Below are 24,744 nucleotides of genomic sequence, written 5' to 3'. Positions count from 1 at the left end.
TCGCTATTACGAACTAAAACTGTTTCGGTTTGATTCACGTCTATCGGTAAGCAAAATCTCTTTATGGAAACCCGGTTTTTTTGATAAATATTTGAAGATATCGTGGAATGTTCGAAAAGTTTAATATCCACGAGCAACAATCGCTTTTGTTTAGAAATTATTTTTGTAACAACCTGCACGGTTCGTAGATTACCGTAACAAAGAAATAAAAGGAATAAAATTCGATGGAACTATTTTTGCGCGAAAAATGACAATATCGTTTTTTCAAGTAGATCCCTTTATTGTCCTTTTGTATATTTTAACACAATCAATAACAATTTCAACCATTGCGCTGACAACATATTCCAGTGTAATTTTCACCAGGCCATTATTGTTATCCAGTCGCATAGGTATATTAATAATAATAACTAAGTAATCATTTTTCTTTCCGCATTCCCTTTTTTTTTCCCTCAACAGCGATACATACACTTGCAATTTTACATTTGCATGTACTGAACAATTTCCATTTATGATGTTCCGAAGACTTTCGTTTAATAACGTGTATATGTAAGATGTAGTATAATGCTTTTTAGATTGAAAAAGAAGTGCCTTAATGCCGAGCAAGATATATATTATACAATTAGGAACTTAGAGGACAAGTCGAACCTTGAATTATACATACAGGATTAATATATAAATTATTATTTATGAATATGTGTATGTGCTTGTAACGCGTGTAATTTACCTCGGGTTGATAGCTAGGTATATTATGTTATAGAGTTGCAATATACCAGAATGACAACAATATTTGAACCGTAAAATAATATATACATATAGTATAATATATATATATATATACATATATAATATGTTATTGATGTTAAATATTACATAGGTGTAGACGTGTATTGCAAACGTATAGTATAATATAATACATGCAATGTTCATGTACCTATATGTATATTCGGGTGTAAAAAAAAATATTTGTTTTCAAATTTGAATCCTTAATATTCACATTAAGATGTTGCTTATCACACTTTTCTATTTTCCATAAGAATAACAGGAGCAAAAAGGGTTTTTGCTCCTTTTCCCGTTTATAACTAGGTAACGATGGGTCGTACAGAAAATTCACAGATATATTTTTGTCGAGAATTGAACGCTCTTCAAAAAAGGTCGAGTGTCATTTTATGATAAATTCACTCGTTGAAAAGTTATTGAAGGTCAAAAGTTACTTAAAGACTTTAGATAACTTTTGAAAGAGTAGATTTATCATAAAATTATGACAGACCTGATTTTAAGAGCGTTCAATTATCTACAAAAATATGTCTGTGAATTTTCTGTACCATGCATCGTTACCTATAGTTATAAAAAGGAGAAGGAGCAAAGATCATTTTTCTCATGTTATTTTCATGGAAAATAGAAAAGTGCGACGAGCAACCTCTTGATGTTATATTAATAAGGGCTCAAATTTTAATAGGTATATTTTTTATACCCAAATTGAAAGTTTTGAACCCGTTTCGGAGAAAAAAGGCGTTTTTTTTTTCGAGACACCCTGATGTATATGTACGTTATATTATTATATTTGTACATATACGGTATAATATGTTATCAATAATTATAGTGAAATAACAACGTTATGCACGAAGTACACAGTCAATATGAAGGTATATAATGTTACATTATTACAATTATTAGTACAAGTATTCAACGTTAACAGGTTTACGGATCTTTTTACTCAAAATTAACATTATATATTTTCTTTGTTCAATCTTAATACTTGTGGTGTTTTTTGTTTTCCCCCTTATTCATTTCTTTTTAATTCACGTGTCTAGTAACATTTAACAATATGCATCACAGATATGTCGTTGTTTATAAAACAAATTATTGTGTGTACAAAAATTTTACACGAGTCAGAACAGATAACAAAAAATAACTAAATAAAATATGTAAATTTATCTGAATGCATGGCTGAAAAGCTTGAGACAATCGCGGTATCTTTTTTATAATGATTAAATAATTAACGTAAACACGAATGAAATCAACAAGTTCTAATCGTATCAATCGCTCTGTGTTACATGCATGCACATGTGAGTTAGCAGAATTGAAAAATGCATCAATGGCAGCCATGAAAAGTGTTGGTCTCGCGGGCTGACGATTGAAGTTTTAAAACACAATTCTACAGACAGATATAATTGCCTTATTTTTCTCGATACCAATCAATTTATTTCTATTCTCCGATATATGATTAAAAATTTCAAACAGCGAATCATTATATCTATAAATATTTCGAGGCAATGCTGTGTTTCTAGGTATTCGTTAAATATTGCAGACCGAATTTAAACGGTCGGATTTGTCGTGACTAGAAATTTTATTTACTATATTATTAAGAATGCGCGAGATTTATAATTCGTACGCAACAATGATTACAGACGTTACAACAGCGTTGAGTTTAAACAAATTCATAATGAGCTTGCGTCTATGTAAATTAAATAAAAACGCAACCTCTGCTCTATCGTGCAATGCGTCAAGCCGCCCACCCAGTGGACATTTCTTAGATCTCGTTGATCATTTTAATACATACTCACCTTTAATTATTTTTATAGTTATCTAATCTAAAGTCCTAAATTTTCTAGTACGTATAAGCTTTTGAAATCGAAGCCGTAATAGTGGGTCAGGTTTCTATTGCATACAATATACCTATGTATGTATATACGGATTTCGTAGATAACGCGTCAATTCGCTATCAGATTTTTTCGTATTTATCTGCAGTTTTGTTAACGCGTATATTTTCATTAAACACGAGAATGAAAGTAAGAAATATGCTTATAAATTAACTGGAACGTAATTAATTCAACTGATTTTTTAATACTGTAATATATTACGAGGATGGCATTCTTTCACGGGACTTTAATCAATCGACATAAAAAAATAAGCTTTGAATAGACGGACAGATTTTAACTTTCGCCATTTTCAGCCAGCACGTTGTCACGATCTGGTGAGAATTTTTTCTTTGCAAATCTCTGTGGTTGTTTTTTTTTTTTTTTTTTTTTGTTTTTGAAGGGCAAAGGGGGGAGGGGGGAGGAAATGTAGGTATTAAAAAATGCGGAGAAGGGTCGACGTCTGGTGTAATTCAAAATAACGAATACATCCCGTCTATGATTCCACCCTCGTAGATTATATATTGAAATAAATAATAAAGCTGTTGATCTGAGATTGATAATTACTTTGTGCCAGTTTACATTTTTGTACGTAATTGTGGAAATAATACATGTTTGGTAAATGTAGATTAACGAGTATCTTACACATCGGGGAACAAGTTTCGATCGAAAACATGCATTTCTTTGCAACATACAACGCAGTTATATCCGATTAGATTCCTCGGTAGTTGAGATTTTGAGACGAGAATATTCTTGCCTTTTCAGAACTCGGAATGTCGTATCTTTCGCTCTCCCTCGAGAACAATTAAACAACAATTCATCTTACACAATTGTTATTCCGTTTTTGGGGGAATGGTACACATAAGCTGCAAATCCTTCGTACGATTACATATTAATTACAAGCTTTAAATGACTAACAATAAGTCACCACTATTTTCATCTCACAACACTCATAGCGCAACCCATATAATGAGACATTTGGATAATACAATCATTATGCGCATATGAAGTAATCACATCGTGTTTTTATTATTTCCGTTTCACTTTTTTGCGCAACGGTATGCTTTATTTAATTTCCCAAGTACGAATAGTAATAATAATAATAATAACAACAACAACAACAATAATAATAATAATAATAATAATAGTAACAGTCAAGGTTTTCTTTCAACCTGGTCGAAGATCGAAAATAATATATCATCACTTGAACTTTCGCTTACGATATTAGGTTATTTTATAAATAAATAAAGATGGAATTTTTTTTCTATCTTACCAACTAAAATACTACTCTTCGTTCGTCACTTCGACGGAAAAACTGTGCGACTATGCGCAATAATAATAATATGCCTATAGAAACACAAGAGATCGTAAATTTTACAGTCCTTTGTTATATTATTGTGAAAATTAGTTGCGTCAATGAATAATATAAAACGTAAGGACATTAATATTTAGCAATAATATAAAAATAAATAAAAATTGGATCGTTGAAAAGAATTAAGAAGCTGTTGTAGAGCTTGAAATAAATAATAACGGGGATGTTTTTTCGTAGCTGATTATGACGCAAGAAATAATCGAAGTGTTAAATACGATGAGGGTAAAGACGTTCTCCAATTGAATTATTGCTTCGTATCAGTGACATCAACATCCTCGTTGGGTTGCGCTATTAGACACACGTCTTCGGTGTTCGGTGATTGTTTTACGAAACAGTTCACTGTCGGTGATTACAAATGATAATTAATTTAGCTGAAGGGAAGCACCGATTGTTGCTTAATCGTAGGTCTCGGACTCTTGTTGTACTAGTTTAAAACGACGGGGGCTCTTTACGCACATGGATCCATGCCCTTCGACCGACAGACGACCATTGCGCTGCAGATATCGCTTGATGTATCTTGATACCAATTTCTGCGGACGTATTTGCCATTCCTCTAACACCTCCTTCGGCGCCATTACCTACAAGCAACAATAAACTGACCTTGGATTTGGACCTACGCGATAAGATAAATAATAACGAAGTGTCGTTGAATCTTGCGCGTAACTTAATTGTCGGCGGATGATAAATAAACAAATAACGGGACGAAAAGATATTGCGTCTTAATGTTTGTGAGTAAATAAAAATGTGTCGAAATTATACGCAGTGAGAATATTTCGTAATGTTATTTTTTCGCTTATCTTTTGTTTATAACCATGACGTTCTTACAGAAGTTTTACTCGCAGCCGAGCTGACCTCTTTGATATGTATTATACTTTTGCTTTCGAGACTTCTTTTTTTTTTTTGTTTGTACGTGTTTTAAAAAAATTTCGCACGTGCGATTTGATCCGCTTGTTTTCCGTGACTTTGACGGAATCGATTCGCGCAGGAAACCGATAGTTCCGAGTTTTTTTTTTTTTTTCGGAAAGTTCTTGAATTCACGTTTAGAAAATAAAAAATCTCCCAACAGGTTTACTAAAATTTTTTAGTTGATTTAATCATTTTTTAACGCATTGCTAAGTGGAAAAAAAAAAAAAAACTGGAAAATCACAAATTAAATGTTGAAATGACAAAAATGTGTGTGATATTAACAGAAATCAGTTTAACAAGCTGACCATAATTTAAGAATTTTATCGTTATACAGCGTTAATACAGTACCTGATCGCCTTTGAGCCGATCGAGCAGAGTCACGCAGACGACGGCTGATTTAATGCCGGCGTGGTGGGTAAGAGATGCGAAAGACAGACTCTCCATTTCGATATTAACAACACCAGCCTTGTGGACTTTGTTCAGATACTCCATCTTCTCGTTTTCCGAAAAATCACAGAACGCGCCGTCAAGACGTCCCTGACCTTCGTAAAAATCGTAGGTACACATCGTCTTGCCAATCACCGTGTCGTACGGCTCTTGATCGGGTCGTGACATCGCCTTTAATTCACGCGCTAAATGCTTGTCCAGTTTTGACGGTCTGTGAACCATTTTACCTAGCACTGGCTGAAATAAATAAACATGCGCCATATTACCGTGAAATTTTCGCGAATATAATATTCAAGCTCGAATTTTATTGAAATAAGAATTTTAAACACTTCGTTTGTTCTCCGGATCGGTATTATTGATAATAATTATCTTCATTAATTACCGTTCATTATCGGGAAAATCGTTGTGACTTGTCAATCGTGTAATTAACAATTCGATAAATACTGAGTGTGGATGGGAGGGGTTGAAATTCTGAATTTGAACGGTTCCGAAAGCGCCTAATTCTGAATTATTTCATGGTGAAACTTGAAGTCAAGAAATCATACTCTGAAGAAACGACAAAGTTTCGAATGGTCGGAAACTCGACGGCTCAAAGTTCCAAAATGCGAGATTCCAAAAATTCAAGTTACGACAGAGCAAAGTTCCGAAAGATAGAATTTCGATACAGTAAAATTCCGAAAATTAAAATATGTATATCCGTTGTTTACTCAACGAGTGGATGGAAAAAATAAGAGAAACCGAAAATTAGAACGATCAGTATTCCCAACATAAAAGTATCGAAAATCCAAAACAAAGAGCGATCAAAGTGATGAAATTGCGCCAAGCCAGAAATTTACAGAACTGAAAATCTTCGATCACTCGGAATTTCGATGTTTCAGATTTTTAAATTTTCTCATTTCCGCATTTTTGGAACTTTGACTTTGCGGAGTTACGCCCCTTCGGCATTTTGTCCTTTCGGAACTTTGATGTTTCGTCAAAGTTTGATGTCTTTACTTCAAGTTTCGCTGCCAAAAAATTCGGAACTTTTCAAGTTAGGAATTTCGATCCCGTCCAATGCGGAATGTGTGTGCGCGACTATACGCGTATGCATTTGATGAAAATTTAGGGAGAAAATGATCCCGTCAAAGACACGTCATCACTTTTTACGAATCGTTGTGTGTAACTTACGAGTTCTAAAAACGGCCTGAGAAGACCGTCGACAGCCTCTTCGGATATGACGACGGTACCACCTTCGAGGCCGATTCCTCCGCAGGTTCCAATCCTGAAGAAGATCGGGTCCTTGACTTTGGCGTGATACATGAGCTTTATAATTTCGTGGAGCAGTATCCCGACCGAAGGAATGCCCATGCCGTGCTGTATGTTATAAGAAAAACGGATTAACGTATTTATGGATATATAATATATAATACGTATAAGCAAATTTACCAATGATAGACAGCGGATTCGGCTTCACTCTGTCAGATTTTTGAAAGTCCTCGTCGAAAAATAGTATCTCGAATTGTTTCGGAATTTTTACCCCTTTATTTTCGAAGTTATTGTACGGAGCATTCCGTACAGTTTTATCATTCTAATTTTTCTTTTTTTTTGTGTAAAAAAGGCTCAGCTTACCGAAATTTTTTTATCGTATCAAAAGATCGCGGAAAAAAAAAATTAATAAAATAAGAATGATAAAAAAAAACCATACGGAATGCCGCGTACAATAACTCCGAAAATAAACGAGTCAAAAATCTGGAAAAATCCGGAATACTGTTTTTCTACAAAGACTTTGAGTTGAAAAAATTGCGAGAAGATCTGAGGGGGTGAAGCCGGATCCGACGTCTATAATTGGCAGACTTGCTCACGTGTATGTATTTAAGAAAAATTTAATTCCCCAATATTGCAAGTTTTTATTTTAGGATAGTACGTAAGGGATATACTCACGCTTACTGACAGAACAGGGCCAACTTTGTACATTGAATAACGATAGGAAAATTGACTGATGTCAAAGAGCGTTGTGCCGCACGGTAGTTTGTGACCAATTTCTTGCATTATGTAGTTTGCGAATTGTTCCACTCGCTTCGGCGTTCCACCCATGCAGACGAACTGTTGTGCAAGTGTGGAGAAAAATGGACATTGGAACGATTGATCAAACAAAAACTACAAAATGTAACTGCGTGTGAACATTTACAAATGTACATCTAACGCAATATGCGTTTATTACAGGATTGACGATGTTAGACGAAGAGCAATTAGGGAGAGATCACGTGGCTGTGTCAGGGACAGTTGGATCGGTAAATTGTAAAAATCGTGTGAAACGACGAAGAAATAAAAAATAAATAAACGACGGAGTATGTTACGTCGCGTATATTGCGAATTTATCAGCGGCGTAATCGTGCATTAGGTTTAGTAGATTTTCAAAGGCAAGTGTGGGAATCGATACAATGCGTATCGTTACGTTGTCTGTGATTAATTATTATATTAATGGCGGATATGGAAAAAAATTATATTCGAAATTTTCTAACAAAAGCAACACTGACAATCACTGTACGTGAATTTAGAAATGTATTTAAAAATCTGAACAATCAATCTTCTCCAAGGGAAATTACTCATTATTAATATATATATATATATATATATATATATAAAAATATTTAAATATATATATTATATCACGCATAAGACTACTGATCTTCGTGTAAATTTTCACTTTGATCCCAGGTTTCAACGGATTATATTTATTCATCTACACGTATTTCCGGGATTTAAAAATTTCTGGTTAGCAATTATTTGTCTCGCGTATTGTATTATGGTTTTTACGGTACGATGCGCATACTTCTTAATAGATTAGTGTGAAAGATTTGAAAGACGCAGTATTATTTTATCCGATGGAGCCGTACGCCATTTGTTTAATTATATACGTGTCTGTGTGTGCATAATACGTATTAGTCAACTCGTATTCGCAGTATCCGCGTATGCATTGAATACCGAGAATATATTCGCGCAACTCTGCAATCGCGCAATTTTTACCACAAGCAAATTGCGACATACCCGTATCTATATATGTATATAATTATACGGTCCGAGGAGAGAGAAATCATTGAAAAAAAAAATGTTTTACAAACGCTAAACAAATCAAATACGAAGGATAATTCGTTCGGTTGCGAAAAAATGGAACGTTTGTGCAACTTCGTCGTGATTCGAATGAATTATGTATTATTATTATTATTGACTTATCGGTTATTATTGGCGAAGCTCAAATTTCGTCGCAGTAAATTTGATACCTACTTGCCGGTGATTTTCTGCCAACAATAAGAACTGCGATAACTTCGCCGTTGCACGTATATTATAGTATCGAATATCGTAAACGTCTGAAAATTTTTCACATTTATTTTTACAATTTATTCATAAACTTTTGTATATTTTTTTTCTTTTTTATTTGTTCAAACGCACGTTTCTGTGTTTTTTCGTAGAAATTGCGCTAAAGTTGTACGTTATATGCTTGTTTAAAATAAGATGGAATTAAGTGGATGATGATAAAATGGCGTTTATCATTAATCGCGTGATTTTAAACTGTCGCATCGTGACGATCGTGTGCAATATTAATAGAGGAGTGATAATTTGATGGAAGAATTTTTGTCGGTCATACCTTGACGTCGCCGAACATTTCGACTAGGTCGTGGGAACCACTCCCGAGAGCGAGATGGTACAAAATGTCTTGGTCCATAAGCTCGATGTTCGGATTCCTAAGCCTGACCGAACCATCTGGATACCTGGAAAAATTAAAATCATATATATATATACATAACGGAGGGTGTATGAATAGTGAATTTCGGTATATCGTACACTAATTGCACAGTAAATATCGATGAAAATATGATATCGCGTAAAACTTGCAGGGTGTGTACCGATAGGATATTTTATATTTTTCCAATCTGCGACAAGATGCGTGATATGTTCTTTGCATGTACGTTACAGAAACGCAGCTTGAAACTTCGTGATTCAGTGGTAAAGAAAAATTATCTTTCAAAAGTACCTGTGACATAAAATATGCACAATTACTTTTTACAAGATAAGGATAAATTGCTTTTTGTTTAACGATGGAAAAATTATGGGCTCAATTTCGTTTGAAAAGTTATGCCGACACGACGTCAGCAATGTCGCGACGTACCGCAAATTTAGTAAATAATTACAACTACAGGGTGGCTGCACACCTGGAAAACTTGGAAAACGTGGAATTGTCAAGGGATTTTTAATTTGGACGTGGAAAAAACTGAAAATATCAGTTTTCTATCACAGGAATTAGATATGATTCTTTGAGATAACAAGTTTACTCTTTTTCGTCGAGAAAACAAATTAGCTGGAACTTACTTTTTTTGTATACAATATATTTTTCTTCAATTTGAATTGAATTTCAAACGAATATAGGGTTGATAAATTTGACGATTTAGGTTTTAGTAACTCACTAGAACTGGGAAAATGTCAGGGAAAACCTGAAAAAATGTCATGGATCTTTTTTTACAAAAATTTGTGGCCATCCCGAATAAGAAGACGCGTGATACTTACGAAATATCTTAAATTTAAGAGAGAAAAAAACCTGTTCTCATCACAGATTGTTTCTTATACGGACATATTGTTGGAAATTTGCAAATATGGGCTTGCCGGAATCCGAATCCGTATATTTTCAGTGTTTGCAAGAAGAAAATAAATAATGATCAAGGCCTTCTTGAATGTAAAAACAGTGATAAATTCATTCGAATCAGATCGAATATTCTAAGATTAGAGAATTGATATGCGAATCATCGTCCTCGAAATAATCATACATATTTTCTTCTTCTCGATCTGTCGGAAAAATTCTTTGGTTTTTGTCTTTATTTGTATCCCCAAATTAACTTTTCATAAGAGAAAGATAATAATACAAATTTGTAGTTTTCAAATTAGATAGCGAACTGATTGTTCGCAAGGTGATATATCTTGTTAATTGTATATGATATGAATCACTGATTAAAAATTTGGCAATTTCCAAATTTTGGCAAAAAATAAAAATAAGAAAGAAAAAATAAAAAAAAATTATTATCATTGGATTGCGTTTCTGGCGCAAGAACGAATATAAAAGCTCATTTGAATATCGGCCGAAAAATTTCCATTCCGAGAGATATTACAATGAGCTTTTACACGTTCATTCTTATGTCAAAAACGCAATCCAATAATAATAATTGTTTTATTTTTAATCATTTTCTTTATTTATCTTTCGAGGGTATGAAATCTCCATCTACTTTCTAACAGGTGTCAAAAATTTTCTTGCATTTTGTAAGATTTTCCAAAATTTTTTTCAGATTCTGAAAAATGGGGATTTTTTGTTTCCAAGTTTTTAAATCATACTTCGCATACGCTGGGTAAAAATATTCTGACAAAAAATTGCGATTGCGTTTTTGTCGCGTACTTCCGTACAAAAAATTGCAAAGCCAATCTGAGACATAGACGTAGAACCTTGATCGAGATGTCATGGAATGTGGGCGTTATATACCTGATTTTCTCCAACATTTCACCGTCTGCGTGAAATCCATTGCTCGATCCGTTCTCGCACGATTCATTGGGTAGTTTTAATTCACAGTTTTGATAATGGATCACACGGTCACCTTCACTTTCCGCTTCTAACGGAGCGTTGTGTATGCAGGTGCAAGTCGGCATATTGAGAGTGAAAATATTTGTTCCCTCAAACCGGTTCGAAGCTGCAGTCAAAGCACTATAAAGTTCCCGATACGAGCGAATACTTGTTTTCCCTTTACCTCTTTACTTTTAATCTTCCTCGACAAAATGTCACTGTGTTTAATTTCTTTTACCGTAATTTCAAACGCCAATTTTCACCATTAAATTCTTCCCCGAAGGAGGGAATTTCAGCTGCACAATTTTTATTGCACGCTTTCTGCACGCTGCGAAATTCAAAGACGAAAGGGACACTCGTCGCGGACCAGCCGGTCGAACGGTCAAAGTTTCGTGTAACGTTCAGCGTTACGCGATCTGCACTGAACCATACATGAGACGCGATCTTGAAGCTAGTCTTATACCGGTATCGAGTTCCAAACTCCCCACCACCGTATTTACCGATGGTTTTGTTTTCTTTTATTCCTTCTCATTTTTTCAATTATTCGCATACACGGCTCGGTTATTATTATTATTATTATTATTTTTAATCTTATCATAATATGTATACATGTGGCAGTCCATACCATTTCGACCTGGGATTGACCCTGAACCTCTCGGATTAGGTCCGAAATTTTTGTATGTGATTGTTCTCACTTTGAAAGGTACTCTGTTTTTTTTTTTGTTTTTTTTTTATATTTTTTGGACTCGATTTGAATTTTCTACAATTTTTCAAAACGATTTTATTGATCGACACAATTCGAAAATCTGAGATAAATTTCAAAATTACAATGTGACGTATAGCAAAATTTTTGTCGCTTCGAATTTTTTAACCTTTTTTTTCGGAAAAAGCTTGAAAACAGTAAGAAGGAAAAGTCTCCGCGCACTGGCTATGAGCTTAAAAATTTTAATACCTGACACGCGATTTTCCAGATTTTTTTTAGATTTTTAAATTGCAACGATCAATAAAATCCTTTTGAAAAATTGTTGAAATATTTAAATTGAATCCAAAAAATTGAAAAAAAAAAACGATTGCCTTTCGAAGTAAGAACAATGATATAAAAAGTCGTGGGCCCAATCCGAGAGGTCAACACTGAGAAAAATTTCATTTGTCGTAGTAACTAGAAAAGTTCAGTAAAACAGGTATCGTTAAAAACATTGTTTGAATATCGTTAGAATTACGAAAAACGAGGTACGCGTAATCATTTTGCGCTATTGTCGAAATCGCAACGCATAATCAGTTTGTTCGGTTTACTGTACTTTTTTAGTTAAATAAGGCTTTCGCATCAATTTATTATTGCACAAGCGTTAAATTTTCGCAACAGTTACAAGAAAATATAGTAAGAGTGATCGTAATGAGAAAGAATAGTAACGGATACTAGACTTTCCGGTAACGGCTAGAAAACTAATTTTCATTTTGTGCCTAGAACAATATTTTTCGATTGTGGTAAAAAATGAAAATAGTCAAGGACTGAGCGGTAACCGGAACTAAAAATTTCTCTCAGTGAAGGATCAGTCCCAGGACGAAATTAATGGCTTCGACCGCTCCATGTAATAGCGAAGAACTGAGTTCATTTTTTTTTGCTAATAACCTGATATATATTAGATTGGCGATAATTTTACAAGAGATCTTTTTTGTAGAGCATTACATTTCCTTCAAAATAGTTAAAAGAAATTTTTTTACAATATACAGTTTTAATGTAATTAAGAGTTTGTTTAAAAAAATTTCAAATGCGTACATTTGACCCTATAAATATTCGACTGCTCGGCAAGGCGTGTCAGAGTTATCGGAAAAATTCGGGGTTGCGGACAACTTTTTTTTTTCTCATATACATATGTTGATTACTTTTGGGGGGGTGAGCGTGAAGAAATTCCTGCATGACGAAAATAAGAAGCACCCTGATATGTATAACGCATGCTGAATCTGCAGGGAGAAAAAACCATGCATGATCGATAAGTTACGCTGATAACAGAGGTGAAATATGATTTATAACCTGCGTCGATTTGCGGATTTATCTAACGATAAACTCCATTCGTCAAAGTTAGAGTTATTGATATGTTTCGTTTTACACATATGGTAGGTATACGGTTTAAGAACGAAAATATAAATCTTTCGAATTAATAAAATCGATTGGGCTATTCGCGACGGTTTACTATCTAAAAATATACGAATTTCTCGCTTATCATACGAGTATGTATATGATCTTCATGGAAGGATTTGGATGAGCGCCAATTTTTACCCCCGTTGCTGCAACGATGTCGTGTATTCGGACACACCTCGTGATATTAGCTTGAATTACGGGATTATTAACTTCTTGAAAATTATACTTCGCAGAGTTTATTCCTCGTGAAAATAACTGCGGCGTGAGTTGTAGGAATTTTCATTAATATATAATGAACTCGTAACGCTTAGGAAGTAGGATATAAGACGTTGGCCGTGACGTTACGACTTACGTTGCAAATTCTTTCGCGCGAAATTCGACATATATCGCTACATGTACTGATATTGATACTGATACGTGTAAGCGATAATGAATTTTTATTTATTTATTTATTTTTTATTTTTTTGATCTCTCCGTTTCCAGAATTCAGAGTCAAGTTTCCACATCGCGAATCTTTTCCATAAAGATTTTCTTGACGTTTTATTAAATGCTATACTCGTTTGTTCGCAATCGTGATTATTTTCAAATATCAAATTTGAAACACGGGTGAATAATAATAATAATAATAATAATTTTGAATATATTTCGAATATATTTATACAATATTGTACACATCAATATTGATAGTTATTTGTATTAATAATTGTCGTACTTTAAATTTACCCTCAGTATATTCCTAATACGTAGAGCGTATTGCGTTCCAAGGATAAATATAATACAATTATTTTATACAATCGCATTTAATTGAATCGGTAATAATGATAACTCGATGATATTCTAAGTAATTTTCGCTCAATACCTGAAACGGAGAACCATTGTTACTACCTCTCCGTTATACTTAAATTTCATCTATAACACAATTCAGATGTGGACGTGCCATCTATAACCAACGATTACGTAATTGATACTACTCAAAGCCACATTTACTCCGAATCGGCACGACCGGATGTGTATACATAAACGTACGTGCGTTACACATTGCACTATACATTATACGTTACTCTTACGTACGTATCGATACCGCGAATTAATACCGTTTCGTGACGGTTGTTTCAAACTTGTCGCGTGATCGAACATCCATTTCGCATTGTACTTTTACTACGAAGAGAAATGTATTCTCGAACATATTTATCGGGCAGAAAATTAACAAGATTATAACACACGATTATTATAGTCAACTTTTCTCCGGATCAACGCCGCCGGTACGCTGTGAGTTTTTTTTTTTTTAATTTTTCTTTCTTTATACACTTTGAAAAACAAGAACAAGATGGTATGACTTAAGGTCAATTATTCTTCGGTCTTGTTGACGACCTTTTTGCAAAAATCTTTTATTACATGCTGGCTTTTAACTACGAAGTTGAAAAAAAAAACAACAATAGTTCAGCAATTCGTGAACTTTATAGATGCTACGTACAGAACTTTGCAATGTATACTTCCCACGGTGAGGTATAAATTTTTAGAGAGTTTGCTACTTTCGCATCACATTTTACAAGTATTTGCGAAACAAGCGATGCCGAATAGGTCACGTACAACCGCAGCTACGTTCATTCTGTCACGTGAAGTGTGGTTTTTTTCTTTCATTGCGGTTAAATCATGCACTGAGAGAAATTTTTAGTTCCGGTTACCGCTCAGTTCTTAAATGGTTTCATTTTTAACCACAATCGAAAAATATAGGTCTAGGTACAAAATGAAAATTAGTTTTGTAGCTCTTACAAGAAAGTCTAGTAACGGTTACTATTCTTTCTCATTACCATCACTGTTACTATACTTTCTTGTAACTGTTGCGAAAATTTAATGCTTGTGCAACGATAAATTGATGGTAAAGCCTTATTTAACTGAAAAAGTAGAGTAAATCTCAGAAACTGATTTTGCGTTGCAATTACCAAAAAAGGATCGAAAATAGCGCAAAATATTTAGGCGTACCTCGTTTTTCGTAATTCCAACAATATTGAAATAGTCTTTTTAACGATACCTGTTTTACCGAATGTTTCTAGTTACTATACAGATGAAATTTTTCTCAGTGTACATTTGACGTACATAGACATACGTATATAATGTATATATTATATATATATCTATATATAATAAGCAGTTATGGTACGTACACCACTGCAGCCGAGCGTCTAATCGATTCTATACAAGGTCTGCAGCAGGGAAGTATATTTATAGATATGTATGTATATAACGAAGAATAAAAGGCGTACGTTTGAAAAGTTTGAAATATCCTCGCGTAAGAGAACAAAACAGAAAAAATTAAAATGCAGAAAGAAGAAAATTATTCGTGGAAAAAAATCCGGAAGTAATCCATAGGACATGAAAGAAATACTGCTAAAGTTGGAAGTTAATCTATTCGTGTTCAAAGATCTGTTGACAACTCACCGCGCAGCTTGAGAAATAAATTTTAAACGATTATTTGCTTGGAAAATTCGATTTACGAAATCTGTGGAGCGTGTGCAGGGTGCTTTATTTTTGAACAGTGCGGTAAAACGACGCTGGCGTACGCGTACAATTGAAATGCCATGTTTTACACACTAGGGCTTTCTTTGGCGCATGCGCACTTCGGAATAACTCAATTTTACGCGCTGTTAATGACGCCACGAAAACTACGAGACTGGACCAAACCCCATGTTAACAAATATCTGCCTGAAATAAGATGACACTATAGTGTTCCTTATGCACCGAAAACAGTGGAGGAATCATGAAAACTTTCTATCAATCACATTGCCAGATCATTGATTTGTCGGTCTTGGGCATGCCTGCAACCAATGACACTTCGGAGCGAAAGGAACACAAGTGACAAAAAATAAACCTACCGTGTACGATTATTGTGACAAGTTTCGTCAATTCCCCCATTTGACAAATGTTTTTTTTTTTTTTTTTTTATCCGTCAACATGGAAGTATACTTCCATATTACGACAGCTACACGTGCTTATTATCATCGATCGACATCATACCAACTTGATAATCATATCGTGTAGACCAGGCATGATCCGGAAATTCTTTTTAATGACTGTCAATTGTCATCCGGTCGATTCTAGGGAATGTTTTTTTCTCGACAAAGGATTGCTCCGTGGTTGGGAGAATGGATGTCAGCCAATGGAAATTAAGCAGCTTGAATCGCGCGCGTTCCGAGCAAGTCTTTTCAACGGTTACTCTCGTTGTAAGCTGAAATGGATTGAAACTCGTCTCGTAATTTTCACGCTTTGTCCGTACTATGTATGTATGCGATGCGTGGATTAAGGTCGTTTTTCCGTAATCCATTTTTGGATCAAAAGTTACTTGTACGTATTACATAAGAGTTGTAGGGGGCGCACAGTGTTGCGCAATCGTTGACGGTGATAAATATTTAAGTTCAATTTCAGGACTTTAATTTTGATCAATTTCGTCATCTTCATTATTCAGCGGAGTTGACTTTCCTTCACGGAATGTGTTTGCCACGTAATGAATAATCGATCGATCGTGTCGAGAATTTGGGAGCTCGTGATTAATTGAATATAGCTAGTGATGCTTTAAACCAGAGGCTATAAAGTAGCGGAAAATTTGTTTCTCTGACAGTGGTATCGATTACTCTTATTTGCGTATACTCGGAGCCGTTACATTAATTATAATACAGTCGTACGGAAATGTGGATCGTTGAATAATTTGTAACGAAATAAGGAGGAAACATAGCGCGTTTATTTATCAACACCAGAGTTACGAGAGATCATTCATTTGACCGATAAACGCTGTGCCGGTTTTATCATTTTTACCGTACAAAAACGATAATCTCGATATTGAAAAATCTATAGAAAGATCAAGGATTATCTAATCTATTCTAACGTAGTCAAAGCCGTTTGAATGCGTGTATTACGATATTGAAAGAACACAAGTTTCAAAAATTGAACAATCCAAAGTCCGGACTTGTTACGAATAGGTTGCATTTCAAATTTTTATATTCATCCCAGAGTTGAACTGTAAATGCAAAAAACAACTGACTGATTATTTTCGCGCAAGTAGTTTCCATTTTAATTTTTTCCTTCTCTTTTCTCTTTAACGACAGTTTAAAAATTTCAAACAATTTGATACCGTCTTCACTTACAGACGCACAAAACAGCTGACAATCTCTAGTCCAAAAGAGTTTTATTTAGGATGGGATCATTTCTTACTCTGCATAAATATAAATTTGTTGTAAAAGTTGCGGGTTCGTAGTTTAACTTGGGTCTCGGAATACTTGCGAACTTTAATTACAAGTACAAAGTTTCTCCCGCAGAAGGAGGGATCAAGCTCCTGCGGTCGCCTGTGCGGATATCCTTACCCCTTTGTTGTATTAATTTTGGCGTTACAGTGATACGACGAAATTTGGCGGGAAGGTGTTGATGATAACATTTCGCTATATGCTTGACAGTCAATTCCAAGCTAACCGAATTTCTATCCCTTCGATGCGGTTAGGGTTGAAATCCCAAAGTTACGAACACTTGAACCGCTTCATCAATCGAGAGTTCGATCTCACGATGTATAATATTTGAAATTACAGAAGAATGTTTCTGCCGTTTTACATCGCTTGATAGATAATAATTGCACGACGAATTGTTCGAGAAAAATGCCGGGTGAAATATACGTTTGAATTCGTCATTTGTCTTCGACGATTACATTTACTGTGTCTTGATGAGGAATTTTGTGAAAAATATACGTTTTCGAAGTAACGTGCGCGAAAGAAATATTTTATTCCCAACTCTGGAAAGTTTTTATTTGAAACAAAGTGAGTTTTCCAACCCATCGCAGCATACGATGGGCTCGGTACTTGTGTGGACAATAAAGCCCAGAGCTTTACAGTGCACGTGACAGCAAGTCACTGCGAGTATTGATTAGGTTGATTAAAACGTAAAGCGCGGCTCAATTTTAGCCTGGACATGAATAATGCGTAACTTGAGAAATCAGTGAGCCAATCACTTCACTGCGAATAACTTTTTACGCTTTCATACAAATCGAGCATATGTGTAACCAATTCTTATGACAAATTGGTCAGACATTATCTCAATTTTAATAAAAACATAACTTCGACTTATTGTCAGGTACACGTTAAAGAGATAATCGTTTAATCTGAAACTTTGAAAAACTGCTTTACACTCGAAAAGACTGTACAAGTCAACCTTTGAACGGATAACGAGTTTATTTTTACATCGTGTCCTCTGATTTTGCGGTGAGTTACGAATTTTCCAAAATCCCTGATTATACTTCCAAACTTTGGCAGTTAATGGTGTCTTGGAAAAATCCTTAACTTTTTCACGGAGGTTTTCCATATTTTTGCAACGGCCGAGTATCTTGAAACCAATATATTCGTATCCAAATTTTATACTTCCAGAGAAGCGGTCATAATTACAGATTCGCTGATTACGCGCGTTCTCGAAGGTCGCAATCCGCGTCCTTTCCAACTGCCCCGATGTCCCAATTAAAATTTGACCGAGGCAGAGGATCCACTTTGTCTGGTTCACTTGATGGGATTCCTCATGAAGCTCGCTACCGATACCCTATTCCTGCCCATACATCCCTCGATTTTTTTCGTACGCGGTAAGGAGGGTTGGTTGATTGCCGTTGCCATGGCGACGAGGTAAAGGCGACAAGCTATACCTCACGGTGGTGAACTCGAGGGTGTGGTGCCGGAACAGGCAGCTGGCTTCTGCAGGACGCACCGTACATCCTTCAGAAAAAACACCCATCAACATGACGTACGACTCCCGAACAGCTATTGGAATTCTTCTTCATTTTTCTTCACCACTTTTATTTCCACCTATTTTAGCTTCGTTGTTTTCCGCACGGTTGACAATATTCGGAAGCGAATCGACCCCTCGAAAGGATCTTGTTAATAACACCAGCCTTCTCAAATTTGCAACGTTTTATTTTCATCGTATAGATATGTTACTCTTACTCTTTATATCGTGGCAAAGTGTTACAGGGTCGATAAGCGTGACGATATTTCTTCTCCTTCTGCGTCACTTTTCTGTAGTATAGGATATAGGCGGTCGGGCGATTGTTCATTTTTCTTCATCGACTTTGCTGAACTTTGGGGACATTTCAAAACTCTTCTCGAATTGGAATGAGTATGTACTTGAACCGGAGTGAATATCGAAATAGCGTGAACCGAGCATCTGCACTTGGCAAATTTTTCATCGCTTATAACGCGGAGTTTTCTACGAATAATTAAGAAGAAATCGAAAATCCGAAAAGTTTAAAAACCCACGGATTAATTATTGGTGAAATGAGACGGGAAACATCGTGCGACGCGGTATCGCAGTCGCTTGCTGAATAACGACACGGTCGATTGTTTTACATCCACCTGAGTTTTCAGTGGCCCTAGGTTTCGAGTAACAAAGTTTACATAACCAAAACGTAGACATATTCCGACTGTACGTTTTCATCAAAGATTGACGCAACTTATAGTTTTGTCGTTTTTATCAAGTATTTATCGTTCAAAGCTTTAAACTTTGAAATTTTCTTGATTAAACAAATTTAGCAAGATTTTCATTTCATTTACATTCGCCTGAATAAACATTAAGATGTGTGTTTCTATTATGAGGGTAGTCTCACATCTCAATGACTTTTGTTGATAATATATTATATATATATATTTTTACATAGAAAAATTGGTTTAATCGTTTTAAATTTTTTACAAGAAAAAGAAGTTATAAAGTAAAATATGGAAATTTTTTGCTTTTCATTTTTGATGATAAATGTTGCTGGAATGGCCGCCAAAAGCTACCCCTATTTAAATCTGGGCTGACACGATATCTCATCTTTCACGCATCTGAAACAAGAAACTAAAGAGATTATCAAAAAGTACACTTTTCGCTATCGACTGAAGCAAAATTTTAGCAAATTCGAAAAGAATAAAAAAAAAAAAAAAAAAATGGAATGAATGGAAATATTCATCAATAATTTTGATGGTGTTTCAGACGACAGCGACAAGATCACGTTTTGATAATCACTCTAGTTTTATTTTTTTCCAGATGCATGAAATTTGACATATCGTGTCAACCAGATTTAACTTCGGGCGGCCGTACCGCAGAGATTTACAATAAAAAACGAACAAAAAAAAATTATCCTCATTATTTTGTAACTTTCTCTTTTACCTGCAAGAAATTAAAAATTGTTGAATAAAATTTACCGTATATAAAAAAACAAAAAAAAAAAAATAACAAAAGTCATTGAGACGTGAGACTACCTCCTTCAACTCCACGTGTCTGTTTCCACACCATGCATGTGTCAAGTGACATTGTGAAGACTGACTGCATACCCTGCCTTTCCGCGTGCAAATGTAACTCGCATCAGTTTCACGGCGCATTGTATGCATACGTTTCCCTCTTGTACGGTAACAATGTACGTCTACTGCGCACGCTTTTATCAGATTTGAACTCACGACGCGACCTGACAACAAACGCCTGTTTAATTTAATGCACTTTTGCCAAATAACGCGATATGGTTCTGCTGAACAATGCGATATAACTAGCGTTCCGGTATCATCGTCGAAACTCTCGCTCTACTTTCGCGATCGGCTTTTGTAACCCCTAAATTTATTTTTGCACACTCGTGCGAAATTTTCCACCCGATATGCTTTCCGAATTCCAATCATTTACACCCTCCGTTGTTAGATATTATACTGCGAATAGTTTTTTGGAAAATATGTCGAAACGATTACTTCAAATGGACAACAATTATGAGTCTAAGATATTTTGATTGAATTAGTGTGAAAATCGACAATTTAGACGAACTCAAAAATATGCTTATGGCTAATTCGTGCGAAGAATTCTGATTATTACAAATCCATAACGGTGTGATAAATATAACAATAGTAAATCTGAAATAATAAATCGAAAAAAAGGAAATTAACGTTTTCATTTATGGAATAATCGCGGTACATGCGAAATATTTACTTTAGATGCTCAGACTGCATGTTTTGAATTATGAATTTTTTCTCGCTTGTCTGACTGGCATTCAGTGTTATTTAAAACTTACACGAAGGGTCTTTTTGAAGAAATTATGATTCTACTATAACGTATATAACATTCTCATTGAAATCGACCAAGCACCTTCTGTCCTAATCATTATTCTTTATCTCTCTGTCACCTTCAGAGATTATATCACAATCAGTGTACCGATTGTTGTGCGGGGAAACCTTTCTATCTCCACAGACACTTGTATATAAATATATATTTGCACACATACGCTTGTATTCTCACGCAGAGATCATGCCTCGTTTTTCAACAATGAGTCTTTCAATAGCGAAACCGGTTTCGACGAGATAAAATAAAAATAAAAAAACTCGGTCGTGTAGTTTTTCTAGAAAGAGTTTACCTCGCTGATCAATGGACGGTTAAGGTACGCAACATGTCTCAGAGTTAGTACGTTACATATAGTTTATTGAATATATATAAGCGTCCTGCGAATTGCTTGTTCTCCGTATTATATGTACGTACAATGTTCATACACGGGGAAGTCCATGATAACGTAACTCGACATCTAATCAACCCGGACCACTTTTTGTTTCACTGATTTTTCTCTACCTTTTAGCATCCGTTCAAACTATCGCCTATTATTTTTTTTAGTATTTTATCTGAATCCAATCTTGATCCATCAATTTTTAACAACTTTCGACTATAAAAACTTGAAATGTCTATGACTGGGCAAAAACTAAAAATACTTGTTTCTTACGATAAATTGATGAGAAGTTACTATAGAACGATTCGAGGTGGAAAAAGTTGTATGACTACTTTTGTCAATATTTCTTTGTTTCGCTGATTTATAGGCATGTGAAATTTTTGAAAAATTGACGACTTGATATTCGATGGAGATAAAAATTTGATTAAAATTATGGGTAAATAGTTTGAATCGCTGCCGACAGATAAAGAAAAATCAGCGATATCAGAAACGGTCAGAGCTAATCACATACCGAGTTGGCATGGAATGCCCCATATAAATATTGCAAAATTTTCAAGTCAATTTTAATACGGTATGTTTGGTTACCGACTCGCCACACGCTGCGTACCGACTCGACGTTTAAAATTAAAAAATTAGTCAACGGAATCAGTCTACACGTATCTACTTAGAGCCAACTGCGACGCATCGATATATTATTTTCGTATCCTCGAGTTAAAAGTGTTGTCCATTAAACGGTCACGCTGCATTCGTCAATTATACCGTATACGTGTGACCTCTATTTTCAAAGATTTAAAACGGCAATCAGCGCGATTGGATCGTTTCTACCGTTTAAATATCGAAACGCGTGTATCATCCGCCAATCGCAGGCCAGGCACAACGTCGTCTGCTGCTATCCTTTAATCACGATTGGCTTTTCTCGACGGATACACATAAACAGTATTGCAAACGCAAGAAACAAACCCGCGTTCAAACAATTGACAATAAATCTCAGCGGACGTTAAGAATGCGGTACAAAGTGTGACGAAACATCCGGTATCGAATATTTCGCAACAGGCAAAACTCGACCAGCATATTCGTTACGGTTATAATAATTATTTCACGAAATGGCGAAGTTGCTGTAACGAATTCCTCGTTTTTAAACGACACAAAGTCTGCTGCACGCACGTACCAGTGACCAAAGGTCACCCTAGCATCACGAATCGTTGGATATTCCACGCTCGCAGCGAGATTGAAATTTAAGAAAAAATGATCAAGGGGTGGATTATCGGATAACGAAATGGAAAAGAAGGTACGCGGAGAGAGCTGGGCAAGGTATCGCGGCAAGAGTGCGGATAGCGTATCGCATCGATGCGCACTTACTCGTCGTGTTCTTCTTCCAGCAGCAGCGACATCCTCGCAGCAGGTTGACTCTCGGCCGGATGATGGGAGTTATCGCCTATCGTTGATCGATCAAATAACGCGGCACACCGTGTATACGCGGGGTGTTGTCACTGCTAGCTATAAGCGAAAATGTAAAACTCGACAACGGCTCCTCCACTTGGGACTCCAGGCTTTGTCACTGGCTCATCGATGCGCGCGATCTTCGCTATGGGAAAGGGCCGCTGGGAGCGCTGGCGCGGTATTCGTTTCACGACACACAGAGCAATTTTAGGCTTGCGCCAAACGAGCGCGCCTCTTTTGCCGCCTGTGGTAAAGATCGGAGTCCACGAACCACCTCGCCTCGGCCTCTGGATTTAATTCTTGGAATGCGGAATCCGGATCCCGCACGCCTGCAAAGCTCTTCTCGTGCGATACCCTCGCAGTTTCGTTCCACCACCCACCCTCGCCCCTCCCGACCCGCATCCCTTATCGTCCCTTACGGCCCTACCAAATTGGATTATTGTATAATCTCCTGCAGAATTTTCACTCCGAGAAACGTCGATAGCGAGACCCGCCCGCCGAGCTTTCCCTGCCTGCATTTCTCACCTTTGCTTGAAAGGTGGACATTTTTTTTAATTTTTTTATATATATAGATTATTGAAACAAATAGAATTCACCGACTTTTTACTGACTTTTATCGTAAAAAAATTCAGAATTTACTTTGGCGTTTTTCCACGAAACTTGGGTAATTTTTGGACAGCTTTTATGATCCGAAGCTCCGGAAGTTTTGCACCTTGAATACATAAATTTGGATTTAAAAAATACATTGTATTGCTTCGTTTCACGCAAATAATTAGAAATTGTATAATACCGTTTCCGAACGAAGAGACCATTTACGAAGCAAAGCTGAAATTTGAAAACGATTTGCAAAAAAAAAGGACCCTGTGGTACATCATAATTCTCTGACTTTTCCTTGACTTTTCCCGGTTTTTCGCCACCCTGTTAAAGGTCTGCGATGTCTTGGGCTCGTTAAATCTCTCGTTAAATTTGGTGAACAATTTTCACCAGGATCGATTTACTGGATCACGAAAGATGTGTATTTTAATCTTGAACAGCACCAATGAAAAATATACTCGTTGGATACTATAATTAGCAGTGGGTTCAAGTTGGGCCCCACTTTAAAAATTACAAGTCACAATGATTGTTTGCTGCAATAATTACGTTCGATCTGCAGATTTATTCTCGTCCTTGAGGCTTGTTGGGTGAAGGTTACTCTCGACAAAACGCTGTGCAGTGACAGGAAGGAATACGGATGTCGAAATATTTAATATTTAGAGGGAAAGGAAGGAAATTTAATTTGTCGCGATCTTAGTTGGACTGTAACGACCCAACAACCTAAATAAATAGTCTACGTAACATTTCTACGCAGTGCAGAACGTGAAATGAATTTCAAGCAAGCAGCTCGAACGGTTCCCATAAGCACGCTGCTCGAATCATGTTGTATTGAAACGAATCGATGGGCAACCGACATCGATGGTATTCAATGAAAACGAATTGGAGATAATTAAGCCACCAACTTATTTCATTGCAATTAGAAACTGTCATGGATTTGTAAACGTGTATAATGCAGTTTGGAGTAGAGTTTACTGTCCATCATGAGGACCAGCCACCAGCAGGATCTTGAATTTTGTGGAGTTACGAGTACTGTAACGGTTCCTTTTCGTTTTTCACCTAAGTAGTTTACACTGTTTTATAATAACGTGAAGCGATAATGCTTGGCATGCAATAAATTGGTTGTATGTAGTATGATTGTTGTAATAGGAGTATATA

General features: G+C 35.7%; 1 protein-coding gene across 2 annotated transcripts; it reads right to left on the bottom strand.

Moving 5' to 3' along the window:
- Window positions 1-3,005: 3,005 nt before the first annotated feature.
- Window positions 3,006-23,116, bottom strand: LOC124218567 (uridine phosphorylase 1). Of its 2 annotated transcripts, none has more exons than XM_046625139.2 (6): window positions 22,915-23,116; window positions 8,987-9,110; window positions 7,282-7,443; window positions 6,529-6,714; window positions 5,263-5,598; window positions 3,006-4,586 (listed from the first exon to the last, which is right to left on the bottom strand). In XM_046625139.2, the coding sequence occupies exons 1-6, from the start codon at window positions 22,944-22,946 to the stop codon at window positions 4,404-4,406; spliced, it is 1,023 nt and encodes a 340-aa protein (XP_046481095.1). In that variant the 5' UTR covers window positions 22,947-23,116; the 3' UTR covers window positions 3,006-4,403. The 2 variants fall into 2 exon arrangements, with proteins under 2 accessions (XP_046481095.1, XP_046481085.1); XM_046625129.2 differs by lacking the exon at window positions 22,915-23,116 and adding an exon at window positions 10,865-11,370.
- Between the last annotated feature and the right edge of the window lie 1,628 nt (window positions 23,117-24,744).

Source organism: Neodiprion pinetum, chromosome 1 (assembly GCF_021155775.2).
Source record: "Neodiprion pinetum isolate iyNeoPine1 chromosome 1, iyNeoPine1.2, whole genome shotgun sequence".
NCBI lineage: Eukaryota > Metazoa > Arthropoda > Insecta > Hymenoptera > Diprionidae > Neodiprion > Neodiprion pinetum.
The sequence above is the reverse complement of the archived record's forward strand: the minus strand, read 5'-3'. Positions and strand labels throughout refer to the sequence as shown.